At 44.0% G+C, this 27,074-nt stretch overlaps 1 protein-coding gene across 8 annotated transcripts in view; it reads right to left on the minus strand.

Annotated features, from left to right (window-relative positions):
• Positions 1 to 27,074, minus strand: part of ANKRD31 (ankyrin repeat domain 31) — a 188,853-nt gene that overhangs the window by 86,599 nt on the left and 75,180 nt on the right. For all 8 annotated transcript variants that reach the window (XM_083151923.1, XM_083151922.1, XM_083151925.1 and 5 more), the window contains 3 exons: positions 18,686 to 18,765; positions 6,603 to 6,764; positions 1,782 to 1,924 (listed from right to left, as the gene is read on the minus strand). In XM_083151923.1, coding sequence (XP_083008049.1) covers positions 1,782 to 1,924; positions 6,603 to 6,764; positions 18,686 to 18,765 — 385 coding nt within the window. The remainder of the gene's footprint in view (positions 1 to 1,781; positions 1,925 to 6,602; positions 6,765 to 18,685; positions 18,766 to 27,074) is intronic.

The raw sequence follows: 27,074 nt of genomic DNA on the forward strand, positions 1-27,074 counted from the left end.
ACAGACTTTCCCAGAGCAGCTGCCCACGCAGGTTGTGGTTGCTCAGCCCTCTGAGCTTGCGCTCCACTGGGCACAGACTTGCATATCGGTCATATATCCCCATGGTCCATCTGTCCATTTAAGCCTGCAAAATTTGCAATTAACATGGCCAACGTTCCCTCCCCTAACACAGCAGCATTACACCTTTCAGTCATGATTTTATCACAGTGCAATAAGCCAGGCATTAGTACAAAGCCAATATATAACAGTGTACTTATCTTTCGGTTGTATGACTCTCTGTGGTCACCGGGGATGGCGTCACCTCAGAAGAAACTAGTCACTCTGTCTGCAGGAAAAATCTCCTTCCAGCTCCGCAGTGTGGGTAAAAGGGCGCCAACGCAGAGTGAAGAAAGAGACCAAAGTCCCTGCTACAGCAGGATGGGAGGCTCTTTGGTGCCTTTTTCCCCCTGTGAGCCACTCCTACTGTTTCTTCTATTTCCTGTGTCTCCCCTTCAATGGGGACCACTTGGAATCGCCCAGCTGCGCTGAGCTCCTGTAACAGGCTGCAATCTAATCAGAGTTCAGCCTGTAAACCTTTCAAGATGGCGGCCGACATCACGGGGTGCCCATCACCCATGATCTCCCCTATGCAGGGAGCCGGCTCCGGGGTCCCCCAGGGTCCCAGGAACTTCTCTAGTTAGGAGGTTTTAGCGCTGTGCTGAGAGACCAGACAGTGTCTCTCAGTACACAGGGAGCTGACAGGAGGCACTTCTGTCAGCCCCTGCTGCGCTGTCAGTGTGATGAAACTTCCCCTGGAAGCCTCACACTGTGCCTGCATTAACTAAGATTAATTAAGTAATATTAATTAAAAAACAAACACCCTAGCTACTCTATCATATGGCTGCAGCAGCAGCCCTTCAGCATAGCACCCACTCCGGTGGGCACCTCAAACGAACTTAGGAATGCAGAAGGGAGGAGCCTGCCTCTCAAAGCTTTAGCATAGGTGCCTGGCTCCTTTGGACCCTCCTACATCCCATGGTTGAGCTGTGTCACAAGGATGGATGAAAGAGAAATATTGTTTAAATATATATTAACCCCTTCCCGACATTTGACGTACATTTACGTCATGTTCAGGATGTACTTCCCGACACATGACGTAAATGTACGTCATGACTTCAAAGTGTCACCGCGTCTAGGGACGCGGTGACAGAGGGACGATGTCTGCTGTCCCTGACAGCAGACATCTTCCCTCATTGCCCAGGGGGGGCAGCGATGCCCCCCGCCATGGGCGATCGCTGCGATTGGCTGTTCAAGCGTGAACAGCCAAAAGCAGCGTTTACTGTGTGATGTGTAAAATTTAGACTCTGCTGCCCCCTAGTGTCCAAAAAAAATAAAAGAAAGTTGAAATAATGATGTAATAATAAAGTTTAGATATGGTCTATGTTAGTTATTAACTATTTTGAGTGGTATGATTATTTGTCTCACAAGCAGAAAATGTAACATTTTGCAAATTGCAAAATGTTCATTTTTTTTACGACATTTTGGTATTTTTCACAAAAAAAAAAAAACTGTATCGACCAAAATTTATCACTAACTTAAAGTACAATGTGTCACGGGAAAACACTCTCAAAATCACTGGGATAAGTAAAAGCAAAAAAAAGTTATCCCCACTTAAGTGATACCTGTCAGATTTGAAAAAAAGGCCTCTGTCAGGAAGGCAAAAACATGCTGCGTCGGTAAGGGGTTAAAGTTAATCATAAAATAAAGTAACTGTAATGTTGCATTTAATATAAAGCTATAACCTTAAAATGATTGGAAAAGACTGCGTCGTGTATTGGTGTGATCCCATCTAGTCCTTTGCTATTGACATCAGCGCCTGCTTGCAGCAATGCCAGGATAATCTCGGTGTAACCCCTGCAGGAAGCCTCGTGTATTGCTGCCCAACCTGTGCAGAAATAATCAAATCGGTACTTGTGTATTTTGGCGGCGCCCATCGCATCGCATACCATAACACATACGATGGTATGCGATGCGACGCGATATCGTACGATAGTGCACGATGGCATACAATTTTGAAATTGTATGCCATTGTACATGGCATACAATGCCATACGATGCGATGCGATTAAACATTGTATAAGCACCCTAATGGGTGCTTATACAATGTTAAGCACCCAAATGGGTGCTTACAATGTTAAATGCACCCCCACGCCACCCCCCCACTATAAACGTGAACCCGAAGCGCGGCGAGCGCAGCGAGCCCGCGAGGGGCGGCGGTACGTGTCCTACGACCTTTTCATACCCCCACTATCCACGTCGGCGTGGAGTTGAGAATAGAATAGTGTGGCGAGCGCAGCGAGCCACCGAGCCCGAAGCGTGGCGAGCGCAGCGAGCCCCGTGAGGGGAGGCGGATACCTGTGAAGCCCGCGAAGGGACGCGTTTACCTGTGAAGGTATCCGTGTCCCCTCGCCACGCTTCGGGCTCGGTGACTCGCTGCGCTCGCCACACTATTCTATTCTCAACTCCACGCCGACGTGGATAGTGGGGGTATGAAAAGGTCGTAGGACGCGTACCGCCACCCCTCGCAGGCTCGCTGCGCTCGCCACGCTTCGGGTTCACGTTTATAGTGGGGGGGTGGCGTGGGGGTGCATTTAACATTGTAAGCACCCATTTGGGTGCTCAAAAGCACCATTTAGGGTGCTTATACGATTTTTGGTCGTATAGGGGGTCAAAATCGCGTCGCATCGCATCGTATGCCATCAGGTGCATGGCATGCGATGCGATCTGATCGTCGTACGACGGACATCGGGGGCGCCGCCAAAATACACAAGTACCATCAAATCTAATAAATAACCAATCTACAATATTGCATTATTCATTTCAAATTTAAATTGTCATAGAAAAATATATAGATTTGTGTGCTGTAAATAAATGTACTGTAGTGTGATGTTGTCAAAGTTATTAAAGATTACACATAGAAGCTTTTAAAATTGTAACTAAGAACATATGGGACAGAAAACGGCATTGCCCGACTACAAGGCAAAATAAGTAAAGGGCCTGACAATGCCAGTCCACTCTTCAGATGACTTGCTCATATGGGCGGTAAAAGAACAGAATAAAAATAAACATAATATTGCTGTCAGCCTTTGGAGATGGAAATTACACATTGTAAGGGTCATTTACAGTCTCAAAAAGGTGCAGTCCAGCTCTGCTTCCTGCTGTAGTCATTGTCCGCCCAAAATAAGATAACTTTATGGTGCATGGAAATACGGCAATCTAGCTTTGTAAAGCTGGCCATACATCTACAGATGGATTGTCAGATTGGGCTGGTTGGAACAAAAACCTGGTAGTATCTGAATGGCAGTTTGGCAGTTTTCCAGCATTTCAAAGCAAATGGTCAACTGTCATTTGCTCTCATCCATTACCAGAAATTTGTTCCAACCAGCCCAATTTGACAATCGATCTGTAGATGTATGGCTGGCTTTAGTTTGCAGATTGACAATGTGCTTGGAGAAGGAAAAAGTAAAAATATCCACCAGATACCAACAAAAGCACCTTCAGGTACACATGCCCATTTTATCTTAAAATACTGCATACAGTATCTTGGCTTAATTTATATCTCAAATCTTTTCTGAGTGTAAGGAGACGGGACCTGTGTAGTTGGCAGGACCTCTGCTAAAATGTGGCACCTGGCTTGTTTTACACATACTGTAGATATATACTTTGTTGACAAATTGCTGTGTGTTTTTGTATTTATGTATATTGGGCCTATTGGTTTGCATGGTTTTTTTAATGGACAAAACCATGTGCACTGCAGGTGGGGCTGATGTAACATGTGCAGAGAGAGTTACATTTTGGTGGGGTGTGTTCAAACAATTTGTAACAACCTATTCATAAGAAATGCGTGCCTCCAAAAAAAAGAAATCTCCTTGCGTATGGAGAATTGCTTTTTACAATTGACTGTTCTTTTTCTGAAAACATGATTCATTGATTTCTGAGGGAACCTCCAGCCTTAATACATTAATAGCTGATCTCCCTAAAAAAGTTATTAAACGGTTTAATAACTGGTTTTTGACTGACAATTATTGTGTCTTTGGCAGGGTGTGGGGATGGTGCAGGCGCCGCTGTGCTCACCTGGCTCCAAGGGGGTTGGGGACAGTGCGGGGGCCGCTGCGGCACTACCTCTCAGCTGGCTCCATGAGGGGGGGGCTCCCAAGTGCTGCCCTCCAGTGCCCTGGCCATTGTCAATCTTGTTCCTGTCAACCTTATGACTGTCAACCTAGACATAGGGTGTGGAATAGCTCAAATTGAATGCTGTCTGGCTGTTGAAAATGTCCACACTTCTGAAGGCTGCTGGAGGAGGTGGTGGTCACTCTCTCCATTTACTAGTAAGAGATGGAGAGAGGAGGCAGGTGCAAAGAGCAGTGCCTGGATGGCAGCGGCAGGAGCAGTAGCATGATGAAACAAACACTGACAATGAGCAGGTTATAGCAATGGTAAGGAGCATTACTATTGGAAGCATGCTGCATAATGTTGTGTCAGGGGCATAATTTGGAGCAAGGGGCATTACTGTGTGGGGCATACTATAGTGTAAGGGGCTCAATTTTTTCCACAAGGCCATGCCCATTGCAGCAAAGCCACTTCCCCTTACAATGAGGCCATGTCTGTTTTTGGAGCTCGTGCAAATTAATTACCTTTACAATGTCTGGGGAAGGGTGCATTTGTGTGTTCACCCTGGGTCTAAAAACATCCCTGGGATACAGTGGCTTCACTAGCCTCTCTAATACCTGGTGTGCATGAGATGCTTGGCCTTTCCATGAGCATATGGCATCATTAGGAGGAGTGTGGTTTCACGGCTCAATTCTCGTTTTCAGCACTGCATTAGGAGGGGCGTGGTCTCACAGCTCAACCCTTGTTTTCAGCACTGCATAAGGAGGGGCGTGGTCTCACAGCTCAACCCTCGTTTTCAGTATTGCTCGATAAAAACTCTTAGAAACCCTCATGTTACACCGGATGGCTGGTGTTTTCACTCTGCATTGATACACATCCAGACCTTGATCAAGGCACGCCTACAAAAACAGGGGTGATAGCCATAGGTCCTTTAAAAGTTGTTGGCCTGTGTGCAGGCTCTGATTGGGCCCCCCTCCTCTTCGCAGTTCAGACTCTGGCATTGTGCCAAAGTGTACTGTGCATGTGCGGGTCTCCAGAAATGTGGTGCCCGAACTGCGTTCCCAAAGATACCTCTATTATCATGCGCAAATCACCACGTGGCTATATTTTCAGTGATTTTTGTGCTGCACCAGCGGTGGCAGCCCACCAATCTGGGCCAGAGCTGATGTTACACAACTTCCATTCCAGAAAATGGCAGGTTACCAAATCCAAATGCTGTGTTCCTGTCAATTAATTTGCGTACAGACACAATAAAAAAAAAGTAACAAGATTTTATCGCAGGATGGCCTTGTGTATTGTGTACTAAGAGCCGTACACATCAGAAGTCATTAGATTATCCCCAGGCCTGCAAATCCGCAGCCGTGTGATCATGTCTGAATAACCCTCACTATTCGCCAATTCCAACACAAAAATGTCTAAAATCGACGAGTCTGGGATTTAACAGGTTGTATTGTGCCATTTCCCAGAGAAACCACAGCCCATTGATCCAATTAGCCCAGGGGTCCTCAAACTATTTTGCTCTGGGACCCCATCAGACAATAAAAATAATTACAGGACCCCAGTAATTTACTGCAGAAGGTCATCACATCACATGTGTAGTCAGCAGGCAGCACATACATGGCAGCATTGTGGAGGAACAAAATGATGGGAGGAGTCTAACATAACAGACAATTCAATTTTTTTTTAGACTCCTTGAATCACTGACTGAGATTAGAAAAGTCATCAGCCTGATGGTCAGTAACATGGAGTCGTGACCCCATGCTGAGAAGGTCCGGACCCACTTTGGGATCAGGACCCACAGTTTGAGAACCGCTGAATTAGCCAATCGGTAGACTCTGATCAGTATCTTCAGTTTATTCAGGTGTTACATGTATAGATTACATTAGACTTAGCTTAGCTGTCTATTGTTTAAAATGAACACGATGGAATGGCTGACAATCTTTCAGACAAAACAACAATGACCTTCTTCTATGTGGAGCACAATTATAATTTTATTCACTGGCCTTGATCCTGGTTGACTCACAAAGCCGGTATTTTGCTGCTTTGCGAGCCAACTAACGCTGCCCGCAGGAATGCCTGCCACTGCTGGACGCCGAATGTCCCCGCAGGACTGCGAATGGATGTTTTGAATAAACATCTATTCGCAGGCTTGCGTGCAGGCCTGAAATCATTTGATGGTCGCCGACGTAACCCTGGACTTAGATTAGCGGTGCTCTGCTCCGAGAACAGGGCAGGCAGCTGACATTCGTTGATGTCAGCTGCCCGCCCCTGAGTTGGTAGGAAGTCAACCCCGTTCGCATGGGGAGGCCCAGCATTTTCCTGAGCGGACCCAGCATTTTTTTTGGGTATGCCCCCAGCATGCCCTCGGGCCGATTAAATTCGAATGGCCTCCACAGTTTCAGCATTAAGTATGTGAGCTCAGAACAAAACATACAAATACAAGCATTGCTCACCTGCATTGTCTCTCTGGTTTACATCTATTCCAGCTTCAATTAGAGCATTTACTAGGTTTAAATCTCCTTTCTTTGAAGCTTGATGAAGTTTGGTCTCACCCATGAAGTTTCTTTTACTTATGCTCCCTAAGGTTTTAATGGCCACATGCTTTTTAACAGTCCCTGAAGAAAAGAAGACAACAAATGCAATAATTAAATACCGTCAATTACTGGGATGTAAAAAACCCAATAACTGGCATCAAATATATGATGTGTGTTACTCCGGTCCATTGACAATGTTACTGTACCTCTGGAGAGAATAGAGTTAAATGTAAAGAACATGCATAGTATGAAATAAATATACTGTATAAAGGAGGATTCCTACACCTCATCTATCTGTCACTCAGCACCACAAAAAGGTTCTATTCAGCCCCCCCCCCCCCCGCACCCAATTACTCACACACAAACAAACACACACACATACACACCTTAAATGTCTATCTAAAGCTGGGTACACAGATTGGACCAACAGATCACATACAACACTCCCTGTGTATGCTCCAACGCCATCAGGTTTTATATCCTGAACATCAAACCTGGCAATATCACTAGAAATATCGTACCACCCTTCATTAATATTGCTCCAAGCGGACGGGGATTCATTCCGATGTCAAAATGAATCCCCGTCGCTCTACAAATGATACAACAGTTGCTATTGTAACCAAAAAAAAAGCTCACAATCAAATGATTTTTACACTAGCCACAAGCCATCGCTGCTGCTGCGTAACCCTGGACTTGCTCGGCAGTGGATTTCACACACCCTCCCCTAAAATGGTCAGGCACGCCTAGCACTTTCCCGGACACTCCCACCATTTTCTTAGGCACATCTGCATTTGTATAGCCAGGGCTATTTTTGTGCAGGCTCCAGCAGGAACTGTGGCCCTTATTCTAGCTCACTCTTTCTGACAAAATATTTCTTAGATGGACAAAACCATGAGCACTGCAGGTGAGGCAGGTGTTACTTGTGCAGAGATAATTAGATTTGGGTGGGGTTTTACATCTGCCTCACCTGCAGTGCACATGGTTTTGTCCATCTAAGAAATATTTTGTCAGAAAGAGTGAGCTAGAATAAGGGCCACAGTTCCTGCTAGAGCCTGCACAAAAATAGCCCTGTGTATAGCTCCAACTGATCATCTGGGTCTCCACCCCCAGATGCCTTCTTCCTGTCAACCACCTAGGAACGGCGTACATATTGAAAGAGTTGCAATACTTTATCGGAGGATGGCCTCATGCATGCATACTCCAAGGCGTACACAAGTGCAGTTGATCGACAATTGGCCGCTGTGTGAATTCGCAGCTGTGCGTTTAGGTCTGAATCGGACCCATTGTGCTCTATTAAAAATTCATGGCAATATGGGATAGATATGAGATTTGGTTTTGGCTGAGTTCTTTCTGCCAAATTTAGACCCCAAAATGAGGCTACACATATTTACCTTTCTTGTTTTGGATAGCCTATAGATATCAGAGCTGTCCCTGAAAGATGGCGTTTAGCTTCATTACTAGACCCGATTTTGGTGCATCCTTAACGACCACCTCCCTTGTCCTGCATGTTCAGAAGATGGAGGTCCCCGTCGCTCCCCCGTAGCCCTCCTCTGCCATCGCTCACTTCCCAGCTAGCATTGGCAAGTGTGTATGCACCCCGCCAGCACAAATATCGATGTCGGCTGGCATCACCTATTGTGCAGGGGGTATTTGTTTTCTCCTCATCCTACATTTTGACTGACTTGACAAAATAATTTCAGGTACCTTGAAGAGTAATCAGTAACACATTACACAGAAAGAGATAGTAAACCAACCGGCGCCTCACTTCAAAGCTGCTGCAAAGATCTATATAAATAGCAACTACAAATGCTATAAAAACAGAATAATAACAAAAGGAAGATATAAATCACTGCGCTGCTCCTCCTCTCAGGAGTGAAAAGACAGTTTCAGTCTGGGTTTTCACTGTAGTTCTTTGTCTGTTATCACTTCTCTGTTATGTATTTCTCTCCATATTTATGTAAAAGAAAAACAAATAAAGAGTACAGACTGTCAGGTGGTGTTTTATGAACAGAAAATATATTCTTCAAATTAGGACGGGAAGGGAAGGATCCCAAAATCCCACGACTTAAATGCTTACACTGCTTACAATAGCAAACATGTGTGGAATCATATCTGGGTATCTTTTAATGGGACCACCAGGGACGTGCTTTAGGATCGTGAAGACTCTTACATGTGCTTACATATATACTGCTGGGTGAACACACATAACGGTATCTTTGATGATCCAAAAAACAAGGCTCACACTATCTTACGTGGTATGGAGTATGGCAACACTTGATAAAGGTATCTTTTCCTCAAACGGCATAGCACATACAAAAAACAACAAAAGGACTCCTCATGGTGCAATTAAGTTTAAAATAACATGAGGCTTTATTAATAAAAATTTTTTTGAAAGGCCAAGCCTCGTACCGTATGGAACAGGGATAACAGTCAGAAGATAGATGGAACCCGGGTAACTCCTGCTGCAAACTTCCAACCTGGACCAAGGTAGTGTGGATGGCTTTTCTTAGGTACACTCCTCCAACATGTTTCGACGCTCCAGGCGTCTTTCTCAAGGTGGAGTGTGTATAAGGTGCACCCTGTATTTATGTCCCCATTATCCCGGAAGTTAAACATTAACCCGGAAATAATTTGAGGGAGGTGTTTATAATAAAATATCTAAATAGATTAATCCAGGCTTAAAAACTAATGTACGATGGTTCCCAGGTGACCTGTATGAAAAACGCCGTGTTAAACACTTCCCGTGGATCCGGGATAGTGTCATATGCGGCGTCTAGAAAACACAGGCTGGGAAACCTCCGCTCACGTGACAGGGACCTCTTCCGGCACAGCGCGTCTGTAACCGCGCTAGTCGGGGTGAGACGTTACCTGTCACATGATGTAAACAACAAAAGACGCCAGCAAGCGCTGATGTCACTACGTTTACGCTAGCGTGGGGGAACCTGTGGTCACATGGTATGCGATCACAGCTCCTGATACGTGACTAACGTTGTATTACGCCTGTATGACCTTCCCAGATCACATGATATAAACAAATTATCGTAGACAGCGCTCAGAACGCTGGATTGGTGTTAATATGGAAATCAAGACCATGTGATGTAAACAAACATCACATGGATATATAGTAAGTGTTCTTCCATTAGGAATATCTGAAGTTGGAGACACCCGGTTTCCATTCACAGAAGTATCATATATATGACAGATAGGCATAATATAATCTGATCTATACAAAAAGATCCTACATAAACATTTCTATCATTAAAAAACATAAAAAAGCTAAAATGTGGAAAAATGTGGAAAAAATATATATATATATAAAACTAATCACAAAACAGTACTAGGCAGATATTTAAATAAACTCTAAAGAAACCATTTGACTTCAAACTCTGAATTTAGTCCAAATGGTTTTAAGGTATTCAGATCATATATACAACGCATCTCCCTGCGTGCTAGTCTGGCGTCCCTATTATTGTTTCTCCAATCTTCTTTTACTAATGAGATGCCACAAAAACTTTTTATCCCCTTCGTGGATTGAGAATGTTTTTCTTTAAAATGGGCTGAAAATGGATGTGTCATCACCCCATTGGTGATGTTTCTCACATGTTCAGCCCATCTTATTTTTAATTGCCTTTTAGTTTTACCTACATATAAGAGATTGCAGGTGCACTCTATTACATAGATGGCATATCGAGTATTGCATGTGATGAAGTCACGAATTTTAAACATCCCATTCATATGTGAAAATTCGGGTAGTTTAGACTTCGGACTATAACAAGCTTTACATATTTTGCAATCTCCGCATCGATAGAACCCTTTGTTCCTTGGAAGGAATCTGTTCCCATCCATAGGAAGCGCACTTGTAACAAGTTTATCCTTAAGGGTATCTGCTCGTCTATATATAAATTTTGGTTTAGTGGGTAAAACCTTCTTAAGAGCTTCGTCACGTAGTAAAATACCCCAATTTTTATGAAAAATGGACTCAATGTTCTTATATTGTGTATTATACTGTGTGCAAAAGGCCATACAAAAGTTTGTCTCTTTAGGTTTGTTGGTTCTTGTCACATCCAGGAGTTCCGTTCTATTCAAAAGACCAACTTCAGTTGCTGCCTTTTGTATTGTAACTTTATTGTAACCTTTACTGACAAACTTTTTGACCATATTTTCCGCTTGGACATCATACGTGTCCTTCTGGGTACAATTTCTTCTCAACCGTAATAGTTGGCCTTTGGGGACATTATCCAACCATTTATTTAGGTGGTTACTATCTCGTTCAATATAAGTATTAGAATCGGTGGGTTTAGAATAGTTATATGTAATAAGGACATTATTTTGAACCTCAATCGTTAAATCCAAAAAATTGACATGTTTAGTGTCAATATTAAATGTGAATTTGATATTCAACATATTCTCATTGAGGTATTTACAAAAGTCATCTAGAGACGTCCTGTCGCCTCTCCAGACGAACAGGACGTCATCTATGTAACGCCACCACTGCACCAGGTTCGCGCTCCAGGCATGTTCACAGAAAACCTGTGACTCCTCCCATCTCGCCATAAACAGGTTAGCATACCCGGGCGCGAACCTGGTGCCCATAGCCGTTCCTACACGCTGTATATAGTATTGGCCGTCAAAATTAAAATAATTATTATTTAAAGTAAATTCATGACCGTCCAGAAGAAAAGAGCACAATTTTATATCAAGATCAGTTTTCTCTAAGGTTTCTTTTATAGCCTTCACTCCATCCCCATGTGAAATAATAGTATAAAGAGATGTAACATCTCCTGTAACTAAGAACATCCCTTCTTCCCATTTTATAGAGTCAATTTTTACCAACACGTCTCTAGTATCTTTTAGGTAGGCCTTCTCTTTACATACAATAGGTTGCAGGTGATGGTCAATGAAGGCCGACATATTGGCAGTGATGGCATTGGTGCCAGCCACTATAGGGCGTCCTGGGGGGTTGGAACTGTCCTTATGGACTTTAGGCAACAAATATAGTACAGGAACTGTGTACTCATCATTAATTAGAAACTCTGCAACTTCCTTATTTAGGGTCCCAGAATCTACATATCTCTGTACGAGGACTTTTAATGATGCTAATATTTTAATTGATGGATCAGCCCGAAGTTTTTCATAAGTGGTTCCATCATTTAATTGCCTAAGTCCTTCTCTGATGTAGTCTACTTTGTCCATAAGGACAATCCCCCCCCCTTTATCGGCCTGTTTTATAATGATGTCCTTATTTGATTGTAAATCACGGAGAGCCTGATTTTCTAACAAAGACAAATTGTTTTTATTCTTATATCTTTTTTCTTTGTTTTTCATTTCTTCTATGTCCTGCAGTACACTTTTATGGAATGTGTCTACAAAACAGCCTCTCGCGAATGTGGGATTAAATTTGGATTTTTGTTTAAATTTATTAACCTCATAAACAGTTTCTTCATTTTCTAATGATTCATCTTGTTTGCCATCAAAAAATTTTTTTAAAGATAATTTTCTGATATACTTCTGTATATCTATAAAGAGATCAAAGTGATTAATATCACTAGATGGAGAAAACTTCAGACCTTTTCTTAGGACCGATATTTCAATGTCCCTTAATTTGTGGGTACTTAAATTAAAGATCTTTATTTGTCCCTCATTAGGGTCTCTTATTTGTGAATCAGGGTCGGGTCTATTTTTACTTCTCCTATTTTTCCTGGGTAAGCGGGAATGTGTTCCTGCTCTCTTCCCTCTACTTTTTCTCTTTTTATTTTGTGTTTTATGTGGAGTTACCACAGTTTCCTGTGGATACTCCTTTTCCCTAAAAAATCATTTTCTGTATGGTCAAGATTATCAAAACGATTATGAGTCGATATTCTCCAGTCGTCATTCGTCTGAGTTCTATTTTGTCCCCCTCTGTTATTATAGGGCCTTGTTTTCCATGTTCTCTCAGGACGATGGTATATCGGAGATCTCCAATTCTCCTCTCTATGGAAATTATCCCTCTCTTCATATCTCCCTACTTTCCAAGGTCTAAAAGAATTGAATCTTTGGTGTTGTTCTTGATTTTTGTTAAATCTGTCTCGAGTTGTAGTTTTAAACCTTGAATTAGGGTTCTCATTTCTACCCGGAGTGTTATATTTAACTTTCGGGGTTTGATTGATGCGTTTACCCTTTTTAAAATTAGTATTTTTATTCGTGGGTTTCTTTGGAGGGATGTTACTGGAATTATCATTAATTGGATTAGTCTCTATCACCTCAGGTTCTATTGAGACATCTGAATCCCTAATGAATTTCTTCTTTTTCTTATTAAGAATCTCTCTTTCATTTTTTTGTAATTTCAGAGTAATTCTATTTTCCAGTTGTTTATAATCCTCCATACTTGTAAAAGGATGTACTAGCTCTTTCAACTGTTTGATTTCACCCTCATATAGGATAAGTTCTTGTTTCCTTTCTTGAATTATAAGATCTATGAGGGTAAGGGAACAGGTTTCTAGAACCTGATTCCATTTACTTTTAAAAACCTCTGAAGCTGTGTTAAAAGACGCTTTTTTGTCTATTTTAAGGCCTTTAGGGATCAGTTTATGGGAAATATACTGTTCAAGGGACATAATTTCCCACCAAGCCCTATTTTCTTTTAATAGGATTTTCTCCATTTTATTCATTAAGCCCTCTAACGTCTCATCTCTGAGGTCTAAACATTCTTCTATACTGTTTCTCTTAAAAATACTGTTAGCTAGATTCATCCTATGATCTCTATGTGAGAACATGATGCTGCCGAAGGTTTACAAATAGTAGTGGAAGCGTGCAAAGAAAGAGATAGTAAACCAACCGGCGCCTCACTTCAAAGCTGCTGCAAAGATCTATATAAATAGCAACTACAAATGCTATAAAAACAGAATAATAACAAAAGGAAGATATAAATCACTGCGCTGCTCCTCCTCTCAGGAGTGAAAAGACAGTTTCAGTCTGGGTTTTCACTGTAGTTCTTTGTCTGTTATCACTTCTCTGTTATGTATTTCTCTCCATATTTATGTAAAAGAAAAACAAATAAAGAGTACAGACTGTCAGGTGGTGTTTTATGAACAGAAAATATATTCTTCAAATTAGGACGGGAAGGGAAGGATCCCAAAATCCCACGACTTAAATGCTTACACTGCTTACAATAGCAAACATGTGTGGAATCATATCTGGGTATCTTTTAATGGGACCACCAGGGACGTGCTTTAGGATCGTGAAGACTCTTACATGTGCTTACATATATACTGCTGGGTGAACACACATAACGGTATCTTTGATGATCCAAAAAACAAGGCTCACACTATCTTACTATCACATGATGTAAACAACAAAAGACGCCAGCAAGCGCTGATGTCACTACGTTTACGCTAGCGTGGGGGAACCTGTGGTCACATGGTATGCGATCACAGCTCCTGATACGTGACTAACGTTGTATTACGCCTGTATGACCTTCCCAGATCACATGATATAAACAAATTATCGTAGACAGCGCTCAGAACGCTGGATTGGTGTTAATATGGAAATCAAGACCATGTGATGTAAACAAACATCACATGGATATATAGTAAGTGTTCTTCCATTAGGAATATCTGAAGTTGGAGACACCCGGTTTCCATTCACAGAAGTATCATATATATGACAGATAGGCATAATATAATCTGATCTATACAAAAAGATCCTACATAAACATTTCTATCATTAAAAAACATAAAAAAGCTAAAATGTGGAAAAATGTGGAAAAAATATATATATATATAAAACTAATCACAAAACAGTACTAGGCAGATATTTAAATAAACTCTAAAGAAACCATTTGACTTCAAACTCTGAATTTAGTCCAAATGGTTTTAAGGTATTCAGATCATATATACAACGCATCTCCCTGCGTGCTAGTCTGGCGTCCCTATTATTGTTTCTCCAATCTTCTTTTACTAATGAGATGCCACAAAAACTTTTTATCCCCTTCGTGGATTGAGAATGTTTTTCTTTAAAATGGGCTGAAAATGGATGTGTCATCACCCCATTGGTGATGTTTCTCACATGTTCAGCCCATCTTATTTTTAATTGCCTTTTAGTTTTACCTACATATAAGAGATTGCAGGTGCACTCTATTACATAGATGGCATATCGAGTATTGCATGTGATGAAGTCACGAATTTTAAACATCCCATTCATATGTGAAAATTCGGGTAGTTTAGACTTCGGACTATAACAAGCTTTACATATTTTGCAATCTCCGCATCGATAGAACCCTTTGTTCCTTGGAAGGAATCTGTTCCCATCCATAGGAAGCGCACTTGTAACAAGTTTATCCTTAAGGGTATCTGCTCGTCTATATATAAATTTTGGTTTAGTGGGTATTAATAAAGCCTCATGTTATTTTAAACTTAATTGCACCATGAGGAGTCCTTTTGTTGTTTTTTGTATGTGCTATGCCGTTTGAGGAAAAGATACCTTTATCAAGTGTTGCCATACTCCATACCACGTAAGATAGTGTGAGCCTTGTTTTTTGGATCATCAAAGATACCGTTATGTGTGTTCACCCAGCAGTATATATGTAAGCACATGTAAGAGTCTTCACGATCCTAAAGCACGTCCCTGGTGGTCCCATTAAAAGATACCCAGATATGATTCCACACATGTTTGCTATTGTAAGCAGTGTAAGCATTTAAGTCGTGGGATTTTGGGATCCTTCCCTTCCCGTCCTAATTTGAAGAATATATTTTCTGTTCATAAAACACCACCTGACAGTCTGTACTCTTTATTTGTTTTTCTTTTACATAAATATGGAGAGAAATACATAACAGAGAAGTGATAACAGACAAAGAACTACAGTGAAAACCCAGACTGAAACTGTCTTTTCACTCCTGAGAGGAGGAGCAGCGCAGTGATTTATATCTTCCTTTTGTTAGTAACACATTACACATCCGGGGCAGAATTCTATGCAATATCATACCTCATAACTTTTGATTCCAGCACAGAGGGACAAAGGCGCATAAAATAAATAAAGGGTGCGGCCTATAATCTAAGCCATGCCCTATTTCTGACACTGCGAGGTCATGGCCAGTGCTCTTTGTCCCTCTCTCCCAGTGAATAGACACTGTTGTAGGTTGAGGCTTTGCCTAGGGCGCTGAGAAGCCTTAAACCAGCCCTGTTTTTAGTCCTGAGTTACAGAGCAGGTCAGTAGCAGAAATAAATCACACAAACCGCAGAGCATCACAGAAAGGCTGCCTTTCCAACTACAAACACAATAATGCAGACAACTAAACAAAGTTAGGGGGAAAGTGCTAATATTAAGCCAATTCTTGTATACAATTTTGTTGAAATGCACCTATTCAACACTAGGTGGAAGCCTACACTCTGTTTCAGAGAAGTATCTGCATGGACTCTGTGCTACCAGAGATGGAAAATAATGGTATAGAAATGTAATAAAGTCTCTAAAACATCCAGCTACCACTTTTCAGTCACACCCAGTGGCGGGCTGGGCAGGGGGGCAGGGTGCCAGCTGCCCCCCATGCCAGTACACTGATTGTTTGGGGCGTGCCGCAGGTGTGTGCTGTGCTTGCACATTCATGTGGTCGGGAGGCATTGCAGGCAGCGTGTGCTCCTCGCTGCACTGATATCTCTGACAGCCGTACAGGGAGGGCTAGTGCAGTCGGGTCAGGGACACACAAAGCAGCCAGAGCCTACACAGCTGCAATAATTGATTACTGGGGCCAGCCACCAATGAGCTGAGCTCCGATACAGGCTGGCCCCTCCCCTCCTGTATCCCGACCTCCTACTCGTCTTCTCTCCTCCAGGGCAGCATGCATCCTGCTCCATACCCTCCAACATCTGAAGGGCAGAAATCGGTACACATTTGGAAAGGGGGTGTGGCCTAATGAAAAGGAGGCATGGTATCACAAAAAAGGGGCATGGTATTACACATTATACCACACATCGTAAAGCCCATTACACATTTTAGTAAATGCTGTAATGCCAATTACACATAAAGTCACACATCGTAATGCCCATTACACATTGTGCTACACATCATGATGCCCATTACATACTATATAATAAACCATAATGCCCATGACATATTTGACACATAAATGCTGCTTACCTACATGCTCATTGCTAGGGGGTTCTTTCGTGATGCCAGGGACTTCATGTTTGATGCCAAGGGGGCTTCATGCTCGTTGCCAAGGGGGAGAGAATTGCTCGTTGCCAAGGGGGAGCCACCGGACTCACACAATTGAAAGAAATCCCAGCCGGGCAGAGAGAGCTGTCTGTGCGCTGCCTGGCTGTATAGTCAAAGCAGCAGCAGCAGCCTGGTCTGTCGTTATTTTCAATTCTCCCGCTGGACGGCCGAGAGTCAATAGGAGCTCGCGGTCCAACAGCCAATCAGGAGCGACTGCCAGACCGCAAGCTCCTATTGGCTTGCGGACGTCCAGACCAGGGAAAATTGATAATAGTGACAGACAAGGCTGCTGCCGCCGCTGCTTTGACTATACGGTAGAGACTAGATCCAGCCGGGCACAGACAGCTCTCTCTGCCCGGCTGTCAATTCTTTAAAAACCAGTACATTCGGTACAGGTTTAATTTGCCGGTACAGACCATTAAAAACCGGTACTGTACGGCAAATTCGGTACTGTTGGAGGGTATGCTGCTCCCTCCCTTCTCTACCCTATACACAGGAGCTGCCCCCTGGGTGAGTGCTTTGGTGGAAAGAGGAGACATGGGTAGGGATAAGTGGGTGGAAGCTGTTGTTTTCTTCTTCATTAAATGTGTGCAGGGCCGGTGCAAGGCACCGGAGCGCCCCAGGCGAGTCGGGGTGGGGGCGCCCCGGTGCCAGGGGGGGGGGAGGTACCTGTCCTGCGGCGCTGTGTATTTAAATCTGGCGGCGGAGGCAGCGGGGGTCACTGCAGTCCATTAGAAATCACGAGCGCTATCCGCCGGGCTATGCGGAAGCGCTTCTAGTGTGAAAACACTGGCAGCACGCTGATTGGCTGAGATCAGCGTGCGCCGTGCTGCCAGAGTTTTCACACTAGAAACGCTTCCGCATAGCCCGGCGGATAGCGCTCGTGATTTCTAATGGACTGCAGGGACCCCCGCTGCCTCCGCCGCCAGATTTAAATACACAGCGCCGTAGGACAGGTACCCGGGCGGCACAAAATGCCGCCCTCCAGTGGCCGGCGCCCTAGGCAAATGCCTAGATTTGCCTAGTGGTGGCGCCGGCCCTGAATGTGTGTGTGTCTGTGTGTGGAAAAACACATGTCATTGTCGCATGGAATAGATATATATATATATATATATATATATATATATATATATATATATATATATATATATACATACACACACACACACACAAATATACAGCTCAGAGAGAACCTTTATCTAAAGCTGGGTACACATATATACAATAGTCGGGCCGTTCTTATTTCTGGGTCGGACGGCTGTTCGATTGTATAGGTGTGTACGCTGTCCCGACTCCCTCTGTACGATCGATAAACGGTCTTGTCCGTCCATACTCGGTCAGTTGAAGGTTCAGTGCTGTTTAATATTCATCCGAATATCAGAACAAAAGCGCATATTGGAAACATCCATCACCAAGCACGTAAGGTGGAGAAATAAAGAGTCTGTGGATTTAATTATTAAGTTAAGTATAGACCACGCCTACCATCAATTTTTTCAGCGCCATTTTATATACCCCTCACCCATTTACGCATGTTGACAAATATCGGCGTAGCCAACAAAATACGCAAAAAAAACCTGTGTCAACATTTTCCTGTGTCGACCATTTCCACATGGACCTTTTGCTTGTGTTGACCTTTTCTCAATGTTGACCTAGACCATGTTGACCTTTCCATGTGTCAAACTATTGCGTGTTGGCCAGTAGTGGTCAACCTATTGAGGGTCATCCTAGACACGGTCAACCTAATAATCCCCACCCGATTAATGCGCACGCTCTCCTATCATTTGTATTTATATTATGGCAGCACCAGTAGTCCTACCTGTCTTTTTAAAAGTTGGAGATCCTCTGACATCATTTTTCCCATCAAAGATGTTGCTTTCGGAGTCTGAATATTTCTTTCTGTAAGAGATCCAAGTATAAAGTTGAGAGGTGCGGAATGGAATAGCTCCCAAATCTGCAGCAATTCGGTGCTTGTATTGTGGGTCACCTGTATGGCCTTTTTGTTTGCCCTATACTTCATATTACAAAAAAGTGTCTTTGTAAATAAGTTATATGAAAAGACCTGAAGGGATTCCCCATCTCTGGCAGAGCCTTATCAACCAATAAGCTGATCAGGCTTCAGCCTGGAACTCTGGGTCATTAGGGTTCAGGGATTGGTATGAAGTTACCACTATCCTCCCATATTAATGCATGTTGTGATAGATGATATACAATATCAATGACCCATATTCTTATCCCCAGTCACCCATCACCAGCACCACCCTCCTATTATGACCAGCCTCTATGATACCCATACTCTTATTATAACAAGCCCTATCTTGTTATTATCATAAACATGTAACCCCCATGGCAACAAGCATGTAACCCCCTGGCAAAGAGCATGAAAACCACTGGGAAAGAGAACGTAACCCCCTGGAAAAGAGAAGTAATCCCCTGGTAGAGAGAACATAGGTTAAAAGAAATGTAGAATTATACCCATTTTACACCTCTGCAAAACCCCTTTTTTTGCCTCGTGGACCGTGGTCAGAGGTCGGTGTAAACGGCACACTGGAAAATAAACCCTTTTCCCTGGGAATTCTACCCAGGTTCTGACCAGCGTGAAAAACGGGGAGGATCCGGGTAGTGGTGTAGTGTAAACGGTCCCAACCTGTGTTGGGACCTCTGGGTAGCACTGAAAGGCGCTGTTTGGAGGTTCTGGGGATGAAGTCATCTGCCTGTGCCCTGGAAACAAAGGAGAGAGATGTATGGCAGAGCGTTGATGCACCTCCAGAAGAGTCTGGGCACCTATACCTTCCTGAGTCCAGGTAAGTGCTACAATTCAGTGGTGGCGATGCTGTCTGCTGCTTAAGGGGAGGGGGGCTGGGGGGAGTGTACTAGTGCCAAGTTACTTTGCCTGGTTATAGGCTCCTGTTGTATACCCATCTCTAGTCTAGGGGGAAAAAAGTTCCACAGTCTGTCACTATATCACCTTGAAATACCGACACAAATAGTTGCCTGGACAGCACATTATCAATGGCTATACCACACACAGCCTGGCAGACATTGATGATGATAACTATGTATGTCTGTGCGTGGAACAAATTGTGTACCACACACAGCCATACATGGTAATAATCATCATCAATGGCTGCCAGGCTGTGTACCGTACTAGCAGGATATATCATCAATTTCTGGGGGTACAGTGTGTATTACAATTATATGATTTCCTTCCTTTCAAATCAAGGGGGGTAACGTCAGCGTATCTAAATATATTTGGGGGTAAAAGGTAAAAAAGTTCCCTGACCCCTGTATTACACATTTCAGTGGGGGAGAAGCTGTCTGCTGCTGCAGGGGATAATTATTATTATTGTTTATGGTACTTGTTTCCTAGCACGGCCACACCGATTTACATCGGGGTGGTCGTGTCGGAAAAATCGGGTCGATCGCATTGCATGCGATTTGGTCGCATGCGATGCGATCGACGCGACCGACCCGATTTTGGACCCTATTTTTTGATTGAATGAAATGTAAATCGGGTCCCTGGGACTCGATTTTACATTGGATTCAATGTAAAATATTCCCTAGACCCCCAAATTTAACGACGTAAACCCCACCCCAAGATAGACGCCAACCCGAAGCGTGGCGAGCGCAGCGAGCCCGCGAGGGGCGGCGGTGCGCGTCCTCCGACCTTTTCATTCCCCTACTATCCACTAGGGCGTGGAGTGAGAATAGAATAGTGTGGCGAGCGCAGCGAGCCACCGAGCCCGAAGCGTGGCGAGCGCAGCGAGCCCCGCGAGGGGACGCGGATACCTGTGAAGCCCGCGAAGGGACGCGTTTACCTGTGAAGGTATCCGCTGCGCTCGCCACGCTTCGGGCTCGGTGGCTCGCTGCGCTCGCCACACTATTCTATTCTCACTCCACGCCCTAGTGGACAGTAGGGGAATGAAAAGGTCGGAGGACGCGCACCGCCGCCCCTCGTGGTCTCGCTGCGCTCGCCACGCTTCGGGTTGGCGTCTATCGTGGGGTGACGACGGTGACATCTATAATGTGAAATGGGTCATTTTGGCCCATTTCACATTTTTCACATTTTTTTAAAGGTGAGATGGACTTAATCAAGTCCATCTCATCTTGTGCCATTATAATGGCACAAGACCGACGCGATCCTCACGATTTCAATGTTAAAAAATATTTTAACATTGAAGCCTATGGGGAAATCGGGGGCATCGCGTCGGTCGCGTCGGGACCAATGTTAATGGTCCCGACCGACGCGATGCCCCCGATATTGTACCTTTGCCGGCAAAATGGACCTGATTTCAAAGGAAATCGGGTCCATCGTGTGGATCGTGTACCTTAACTTAAAGGTACACGATCCATAAGATTGTGGCCGTGCTAGGAAACAAGTACCTTGTTTATTTATATGGCACCACAAGGGTTCTGCAGTGCCTGAAAATACATTGATGAGGGAAAAACAAGAAAATAATCATACAGAATTGACTGCTTATTTCAGAGTTGGTAACACTGCCTGGCCAGCAGCAGCATCTCCGTAATGTGGACTGAGGCTGAAATGAAAGAGCTCCTATTAATTAGGGGCGAAGAGGAAAAGCAACGCCAAATGACTGAACTGTAAAGGAAAGTATTGGGCACTGCAATATTTCAGAGATGTTGGCGTCTCATGGGATAAAACATATGCAAGTGATCAACAATTTAAAAGCCTTGCTTAAACAATTCACCAAAGTAGATGATCAGAACCGCATTAAAAGTGGGCAGCGCATCATGAATGTGTGTTCTACGACTTATGCTACGGTCGTCCTCAATCTCACCATCCTACTCAAGTCAGATGGAAGACAGTGAGTAGACACTGGCTATGCAGGCTGGCTACCCCACCATCCTTGCAATGCCCTACTCTGTCTCCACTACTATTTGCTGATGAGGCCATAGATACTGCCACAGATACCAGTATAATGGACTACAACAACCAAGAAGACACACAATGTATTTACTAATCAAATAAGCATCGGTAACTAGCGTGCAGGTGGAAGAAAAACCCAAACAAGGCAAAACAAGCGGCCATGAAAAGCACCATTGTAGAGCTTCTGCGGCAGCTGGACTCGGACATGCAAGTGCAGGATGAAGCGTGAATGGTGAGGTTTCTGAAATCCTTCATGTCGCAGATAATGGCAATGCAGGAGAGACAAATGTCTTTCTTTGAACGTATATTTGGACGTCCACAGGGAACCCAACACCAAATCTACATCAAGTGAGACAACATGCATCTCAGGGCCATACCCTGACCCACACTATGGCCAATATAGAAGGCTTTCTATAACCCGAGCACTAGTGTTGCTGCAGTAAGCCCTAGTTTAAACCCTAGCACTAGTGTTGGTGCTGTAAGCCGGAACCAAGAAACAGGATTATCCTGTGTATACAAGAAGCAGATAATCAGGCGCAAATCAGTAAATTACTAGAGGGGTGTTATCCTGTGTATAGGCATTTGCCTTCAAATTAAAACATTCGACCTCAGTAGTTTATATTTAAAAGGTTTTGTTATACTGTAAAAGGTTTTAATAAAAGGCCGCCAGACAGCCAAGATGTTGTGTTTTAAATGTTTACATGCAAAAAATTTATACCAGAGGCACAATGTATGTGCGAAATAGTATTTTATACTGCACTTTTATATCGTTTTGTGTGCATCGGCACTTTTGTAAAGTTTTTCAAAGTTTTATGTGGCAGTTCTGCACAGTTTGCTAAACAAGTTTCTGAAAAAATATTTTACAAAATAAACAAAACAACAATTTGCAATGCTATCTTGTCATGTCTTTTAATTTGTATTTTAAATTTGAGGGAAGGCTGGCTGCCAGTTTATCAGCCCTAAAATGGCTATTTTTTTAATGTCATCCACAGGAAAAAGCAGGGCTGACCTAGGGTCAATGTAAACAGCGCAGACCCAGGTCTGACCTGAGTCTAATGCTCCTTTCCCACTGCAGGCTTTACACGGTAAAATGCCATTTTTTTAGCCTTTTTAAACGGCTAGAGCTGCAGTGGGAAAGCTCCAGGTTGCTTTACCCGGGTAACAAATACCGGTATTTGTTAACCGGGTAAAAAGCAGTGTTTTACACGTGTAAGAGCCGTTTTTTTGGCAATGGGAAAGGGTTTTAAACGGTATTTCGAAATAATAATAAAAGGTTAAGAACATGATTGGTGCATGTGATGTTTTTAATGACAGGCAAGGTTTACTAGAGAGTTTAAACGTGTTGCTTTGTGGTTTACACGGGTAAGTGTGAATGGGACATTTACTGCTTTTAAACGGTAAATTACCGTTTAAAAGCTGCAGTGGGAAAGGGTCTTTGTGGCTCTTACCCGGGTAAAGACCCATTTAAAAAGAAACGGGTCTTGACCCGGGTAGGCAGTGGGAAAGCAGCATGAGTGCTGTGGTCTGACGCAGGGTCCAACCCGATCCTGGGTCTGACCAGGGATTTGGTGTAAAAGGACTATAAATAAATATTTTAGAGGGGGCACTTCTGTATTAGCCTAGGGCAGCTGAAACCCTTAATCAGGCCCTAACCTCTGGTGTCTATATTTCTGTAAATGTCATTTAATGAATGATTCTAGAATGATTATAGCATACATGCCTACTTCTGTACACTCCTCTCCGGGGGGGCAGAATGAGGCTACTTGTCAGGGGGCAGGATGAGGTTGACATCATCAAGCCCCCCCCCCCCCATGACAGTAATCAGCGGCAATTTGCGGGTCCGCGGATTGGGGGACGGGCTTATATGACGCGATTCTCATCATTTTAGCCCGACACCCTCACGTGCATCACCGAAAATCGTACATTTGATGCAGTGGGTAAGGGGGGTGCTGGGGCTACGGGGCAATGCTGGAGTCTTGCCCACCTTCCTGGGGGGCCGGGAGGGAGACCCAATTTGTGGGATCCTCCCGGCCATTCCGTCAGGGTAGGCAAGTATGGATTATAGGCAAGACTGTAATGAAACTACTTTGTGGTAGACGGGCACTACTACCTCCAGGTACGGGGCACTGCGATGGGGAGCCCTTGTGCCCCCACATATGCTAACCTGTACCTGGGGTGGTGGGAACGGGAGGTCGTATTCACTGAAGGCATGGAACTCTATACTGACCATGTCGTCATGTGGTTACGCTACATTGACGACCTCCTGATTATTTGGGAGGGGGAAGGAGATCTTTTCAAAGAGTTTATCGCGGTACTCAATGACAATAATAACAACCTCAGACTCACATACCACATGAGCAGGACAGAGGTGGAATACCTGGACCTCCGTATATTTGTGGAACCCGATGGTAGGGTCGCCACAGACCTGTTTAGAAAGAAAACAGCCACCAATGCCCTTTTACATCATGAGAGCGCCCATTTCCCCCCAGTCAAGAAGGGGCTTCCCAAGGGTGAATTCCTACGTATAAGAAGGAATTGCTCAGGACCCCTCACTTTCCAACAGAGGGCGGATGAGCTCAGTCAAAGACTTAGAGACAGAGGGTACAGTAATAGGGCTATTGGAAAGGCCAGACAACAGGCCGAGGATGTGGAGAGAGAAACCTTATTGGTCCCCAAGGACATAAGGACAGATGATCAAGAAAAAGTCCGCTTTATTGGGACCTATTGCAACCAATGGCGAGAGATCAAGAGCATCTTAAACAAACACCTGGGCATTTTAAAAACCGATAGAGACCTTGATTCAGTACTGGGAGAATGCATTGACATGAGTTGGAGGAGGAGCAAAAATTTAAAAGATATACTGGTACATACCAGTCTTACCAGTGCAAAGAAACCCACCGTACACAAGAAGGGGTCATACAAATGCGGGACATGCCGCAACTGTGTGTATATGACCAAGACCACTGACTACCGTGATAAATTTGGAAAAGTATGGCGTATTTTTGATTACATTACGTGTGACACGGAAGCAGTGGTTTATAACATTGAATGTCCCTGCGGGAAACAGTATGTGGGGAAGACTTTACGACCTCTTAAAAGGAGGATATCAGAACACGTGTATAGCATCCTGAATGCACAGAGGGATAAGGAGCACATGAAAACCCTCACGCCAGTAGCCAGACACTTTCTGAGGTCCCACCAAGGTAGTCCCAGGGGACTTAAAGCCTATGGGATGCTCAAAGTGAAGTTAGATGCCAGGAAAGGGGACCTTGATAAGGAACTTCTTAAACAAGAGACCCGACTGATTTTCCTCATGGGTACCATGACACCATCTGGACTCAATGAGGAAAACAGTTTCAGTGTTTACTTGTAATATCTGTAACCCACAGTAACATCAGCATAGTGAGACTAGTCACTGGATGTCTCCATATACCAGGACCTGGACCCACCGATTGACTCGGAGGATGAATCAGTATAAATTATCACTTCACCAGGAATAGATACAATCATAAGGTGTATCCCGGCAGTTTCGGTTGCATGGCAACCTCGCTCACCCTGCCTTCACTTATACACTTATGGGTTACTATTTCACTATCACTTATAACTATCACACCTCTAACCATCTGGTACCTTCGGGTACCTCTTACACCTCTTCGCACATTCCCTGGCCCAGGCCTCATACACCCCTTCTTTTCTTTGGCACCAGCACTTCCCTTTCCCTTTTCCCCCTCCCCCCCTTTTTTTCTGTGAGTGATGACCACCCATCAACTGAAACTGCAAGGAATTATTTGCTTTAATCTTCTGTATTGTTTTTTCGTCCGCACATTTCACATTCCGGCACGACCTGTGGTTTCAGCACTCTTTAACAACAAAATTGTTTACACCACAAATTTGATTCTTGCCTTATATTTCATATGATACTTCATAAGAGTTCCCCAATTAAGGTCATGATGGGATCCGAATACTTACCTGTTGCTGACAAACATTATTCCTGATTCTTATCCTGGTGGGAACGTGAACAATCACATCCAGAGACAACAAAGTAATTCTGTACTACACTAGACCTAGATACTATATAAGAACGTATCTCTCTTGAGACTTACTGACGTATGGATCATATTGGCATCACACAACACACTCCATCATCACCGCGCGTCTTATACCTGCCCCATGGGCAGTCTCCTTGATAAGCTCACATGCATATCATAATGTACCCTGTGATTAGAATACACTACTTTTTCGGGCACACACTCATCACCTGAGTGATATGCCAGCAGGCTATCTATCCATTCACTGTTGCGGAGGCATCGACTGCCGGATAGATAGGCCCAGCGGGATGCCATATATGTGTACACACAGCACTGCGCACACACTCGTTGCCAGCTTTTGGAATGACAAGATAGGCGCATCGCATTTATTATTGTTATTAATCCCAACATTCTCTGACAGCGGGGACGGCCTTACATGTAGGCCAGCCCACATTGGTACGGTCATCCTAAGTCCTGCATCCGCCCTAAGATACGTAACGATAGCGGATAGGACTGTTTCAGCACTGACATTCAGAATAAAGTATGTTCTGAATAATAGGCTCAGCCCTTACGCCCGCCCCACAGTACGTGGCGACGAAGGATTGGATCAATATGACGGCGCAATGACACGCCTACCATTTAGGCTTTCAACACGTCAGATTGTCAGGCTCAGCCCTCCCAACCCTCCCGCCCCTCTAATCGTGGCGGTATGGGATTGGTTGATACAACAAGCCGTCACGTCCAGACTGTAGGTGCGCACGGACACGCCTACTACTTAGACTCTAGTTGCGCCCACAATGTCAGGCTCGGCCTTCTCAACCCGCCCTGATACACGCGGCGACATTGGGTTGGTCCACGCGTGAGTCAATCACGCCCACAATTATGTTAATCCCTGGACTTAAATGGTTATATACGGTAGCTGAACTGACACTGGTTCAGCCTTGATAAAGCGAGTCGGCGAAACGCGCGTTGGCGTTTAGCTAACCGCGGGGGGGCTATGTGTGTTTGAAGGGGTTGTGTTAGTGTTTGAATTGGTGACTATTAGCTTACTTAACATCAGCCACAGGGCAAGGTGTGGTGCTATTGTGTGGATTGGTGACTATTAGCCCACTTAACATTAGCCACAGGGCAGGATTATATTTCCTATTGCATGAGACCAGCTAGTGAGCTGTCAATTCGTGACTAGTTAATGCCATCATTACGGCAGATGGGCCCACTCTTAACAACTCTGCCACATTGCTGGGGGATATAGTCATTCTTTAAAAATACTTACCTTTATGTCTAGCAATCCC

This window comes from Crinia signifera, chromosome 1, assembly GCF_055691185.1.
Source record: "Crinia signifera chromosome 1, ASM5569118v1, whole genome shotgun sequence".
Lineage (NCBI taxonomy): Eukaryota > Metazoa > Chordata > Amphibia > Anura > Myobatrachidae > Crinia > Crinia signifera.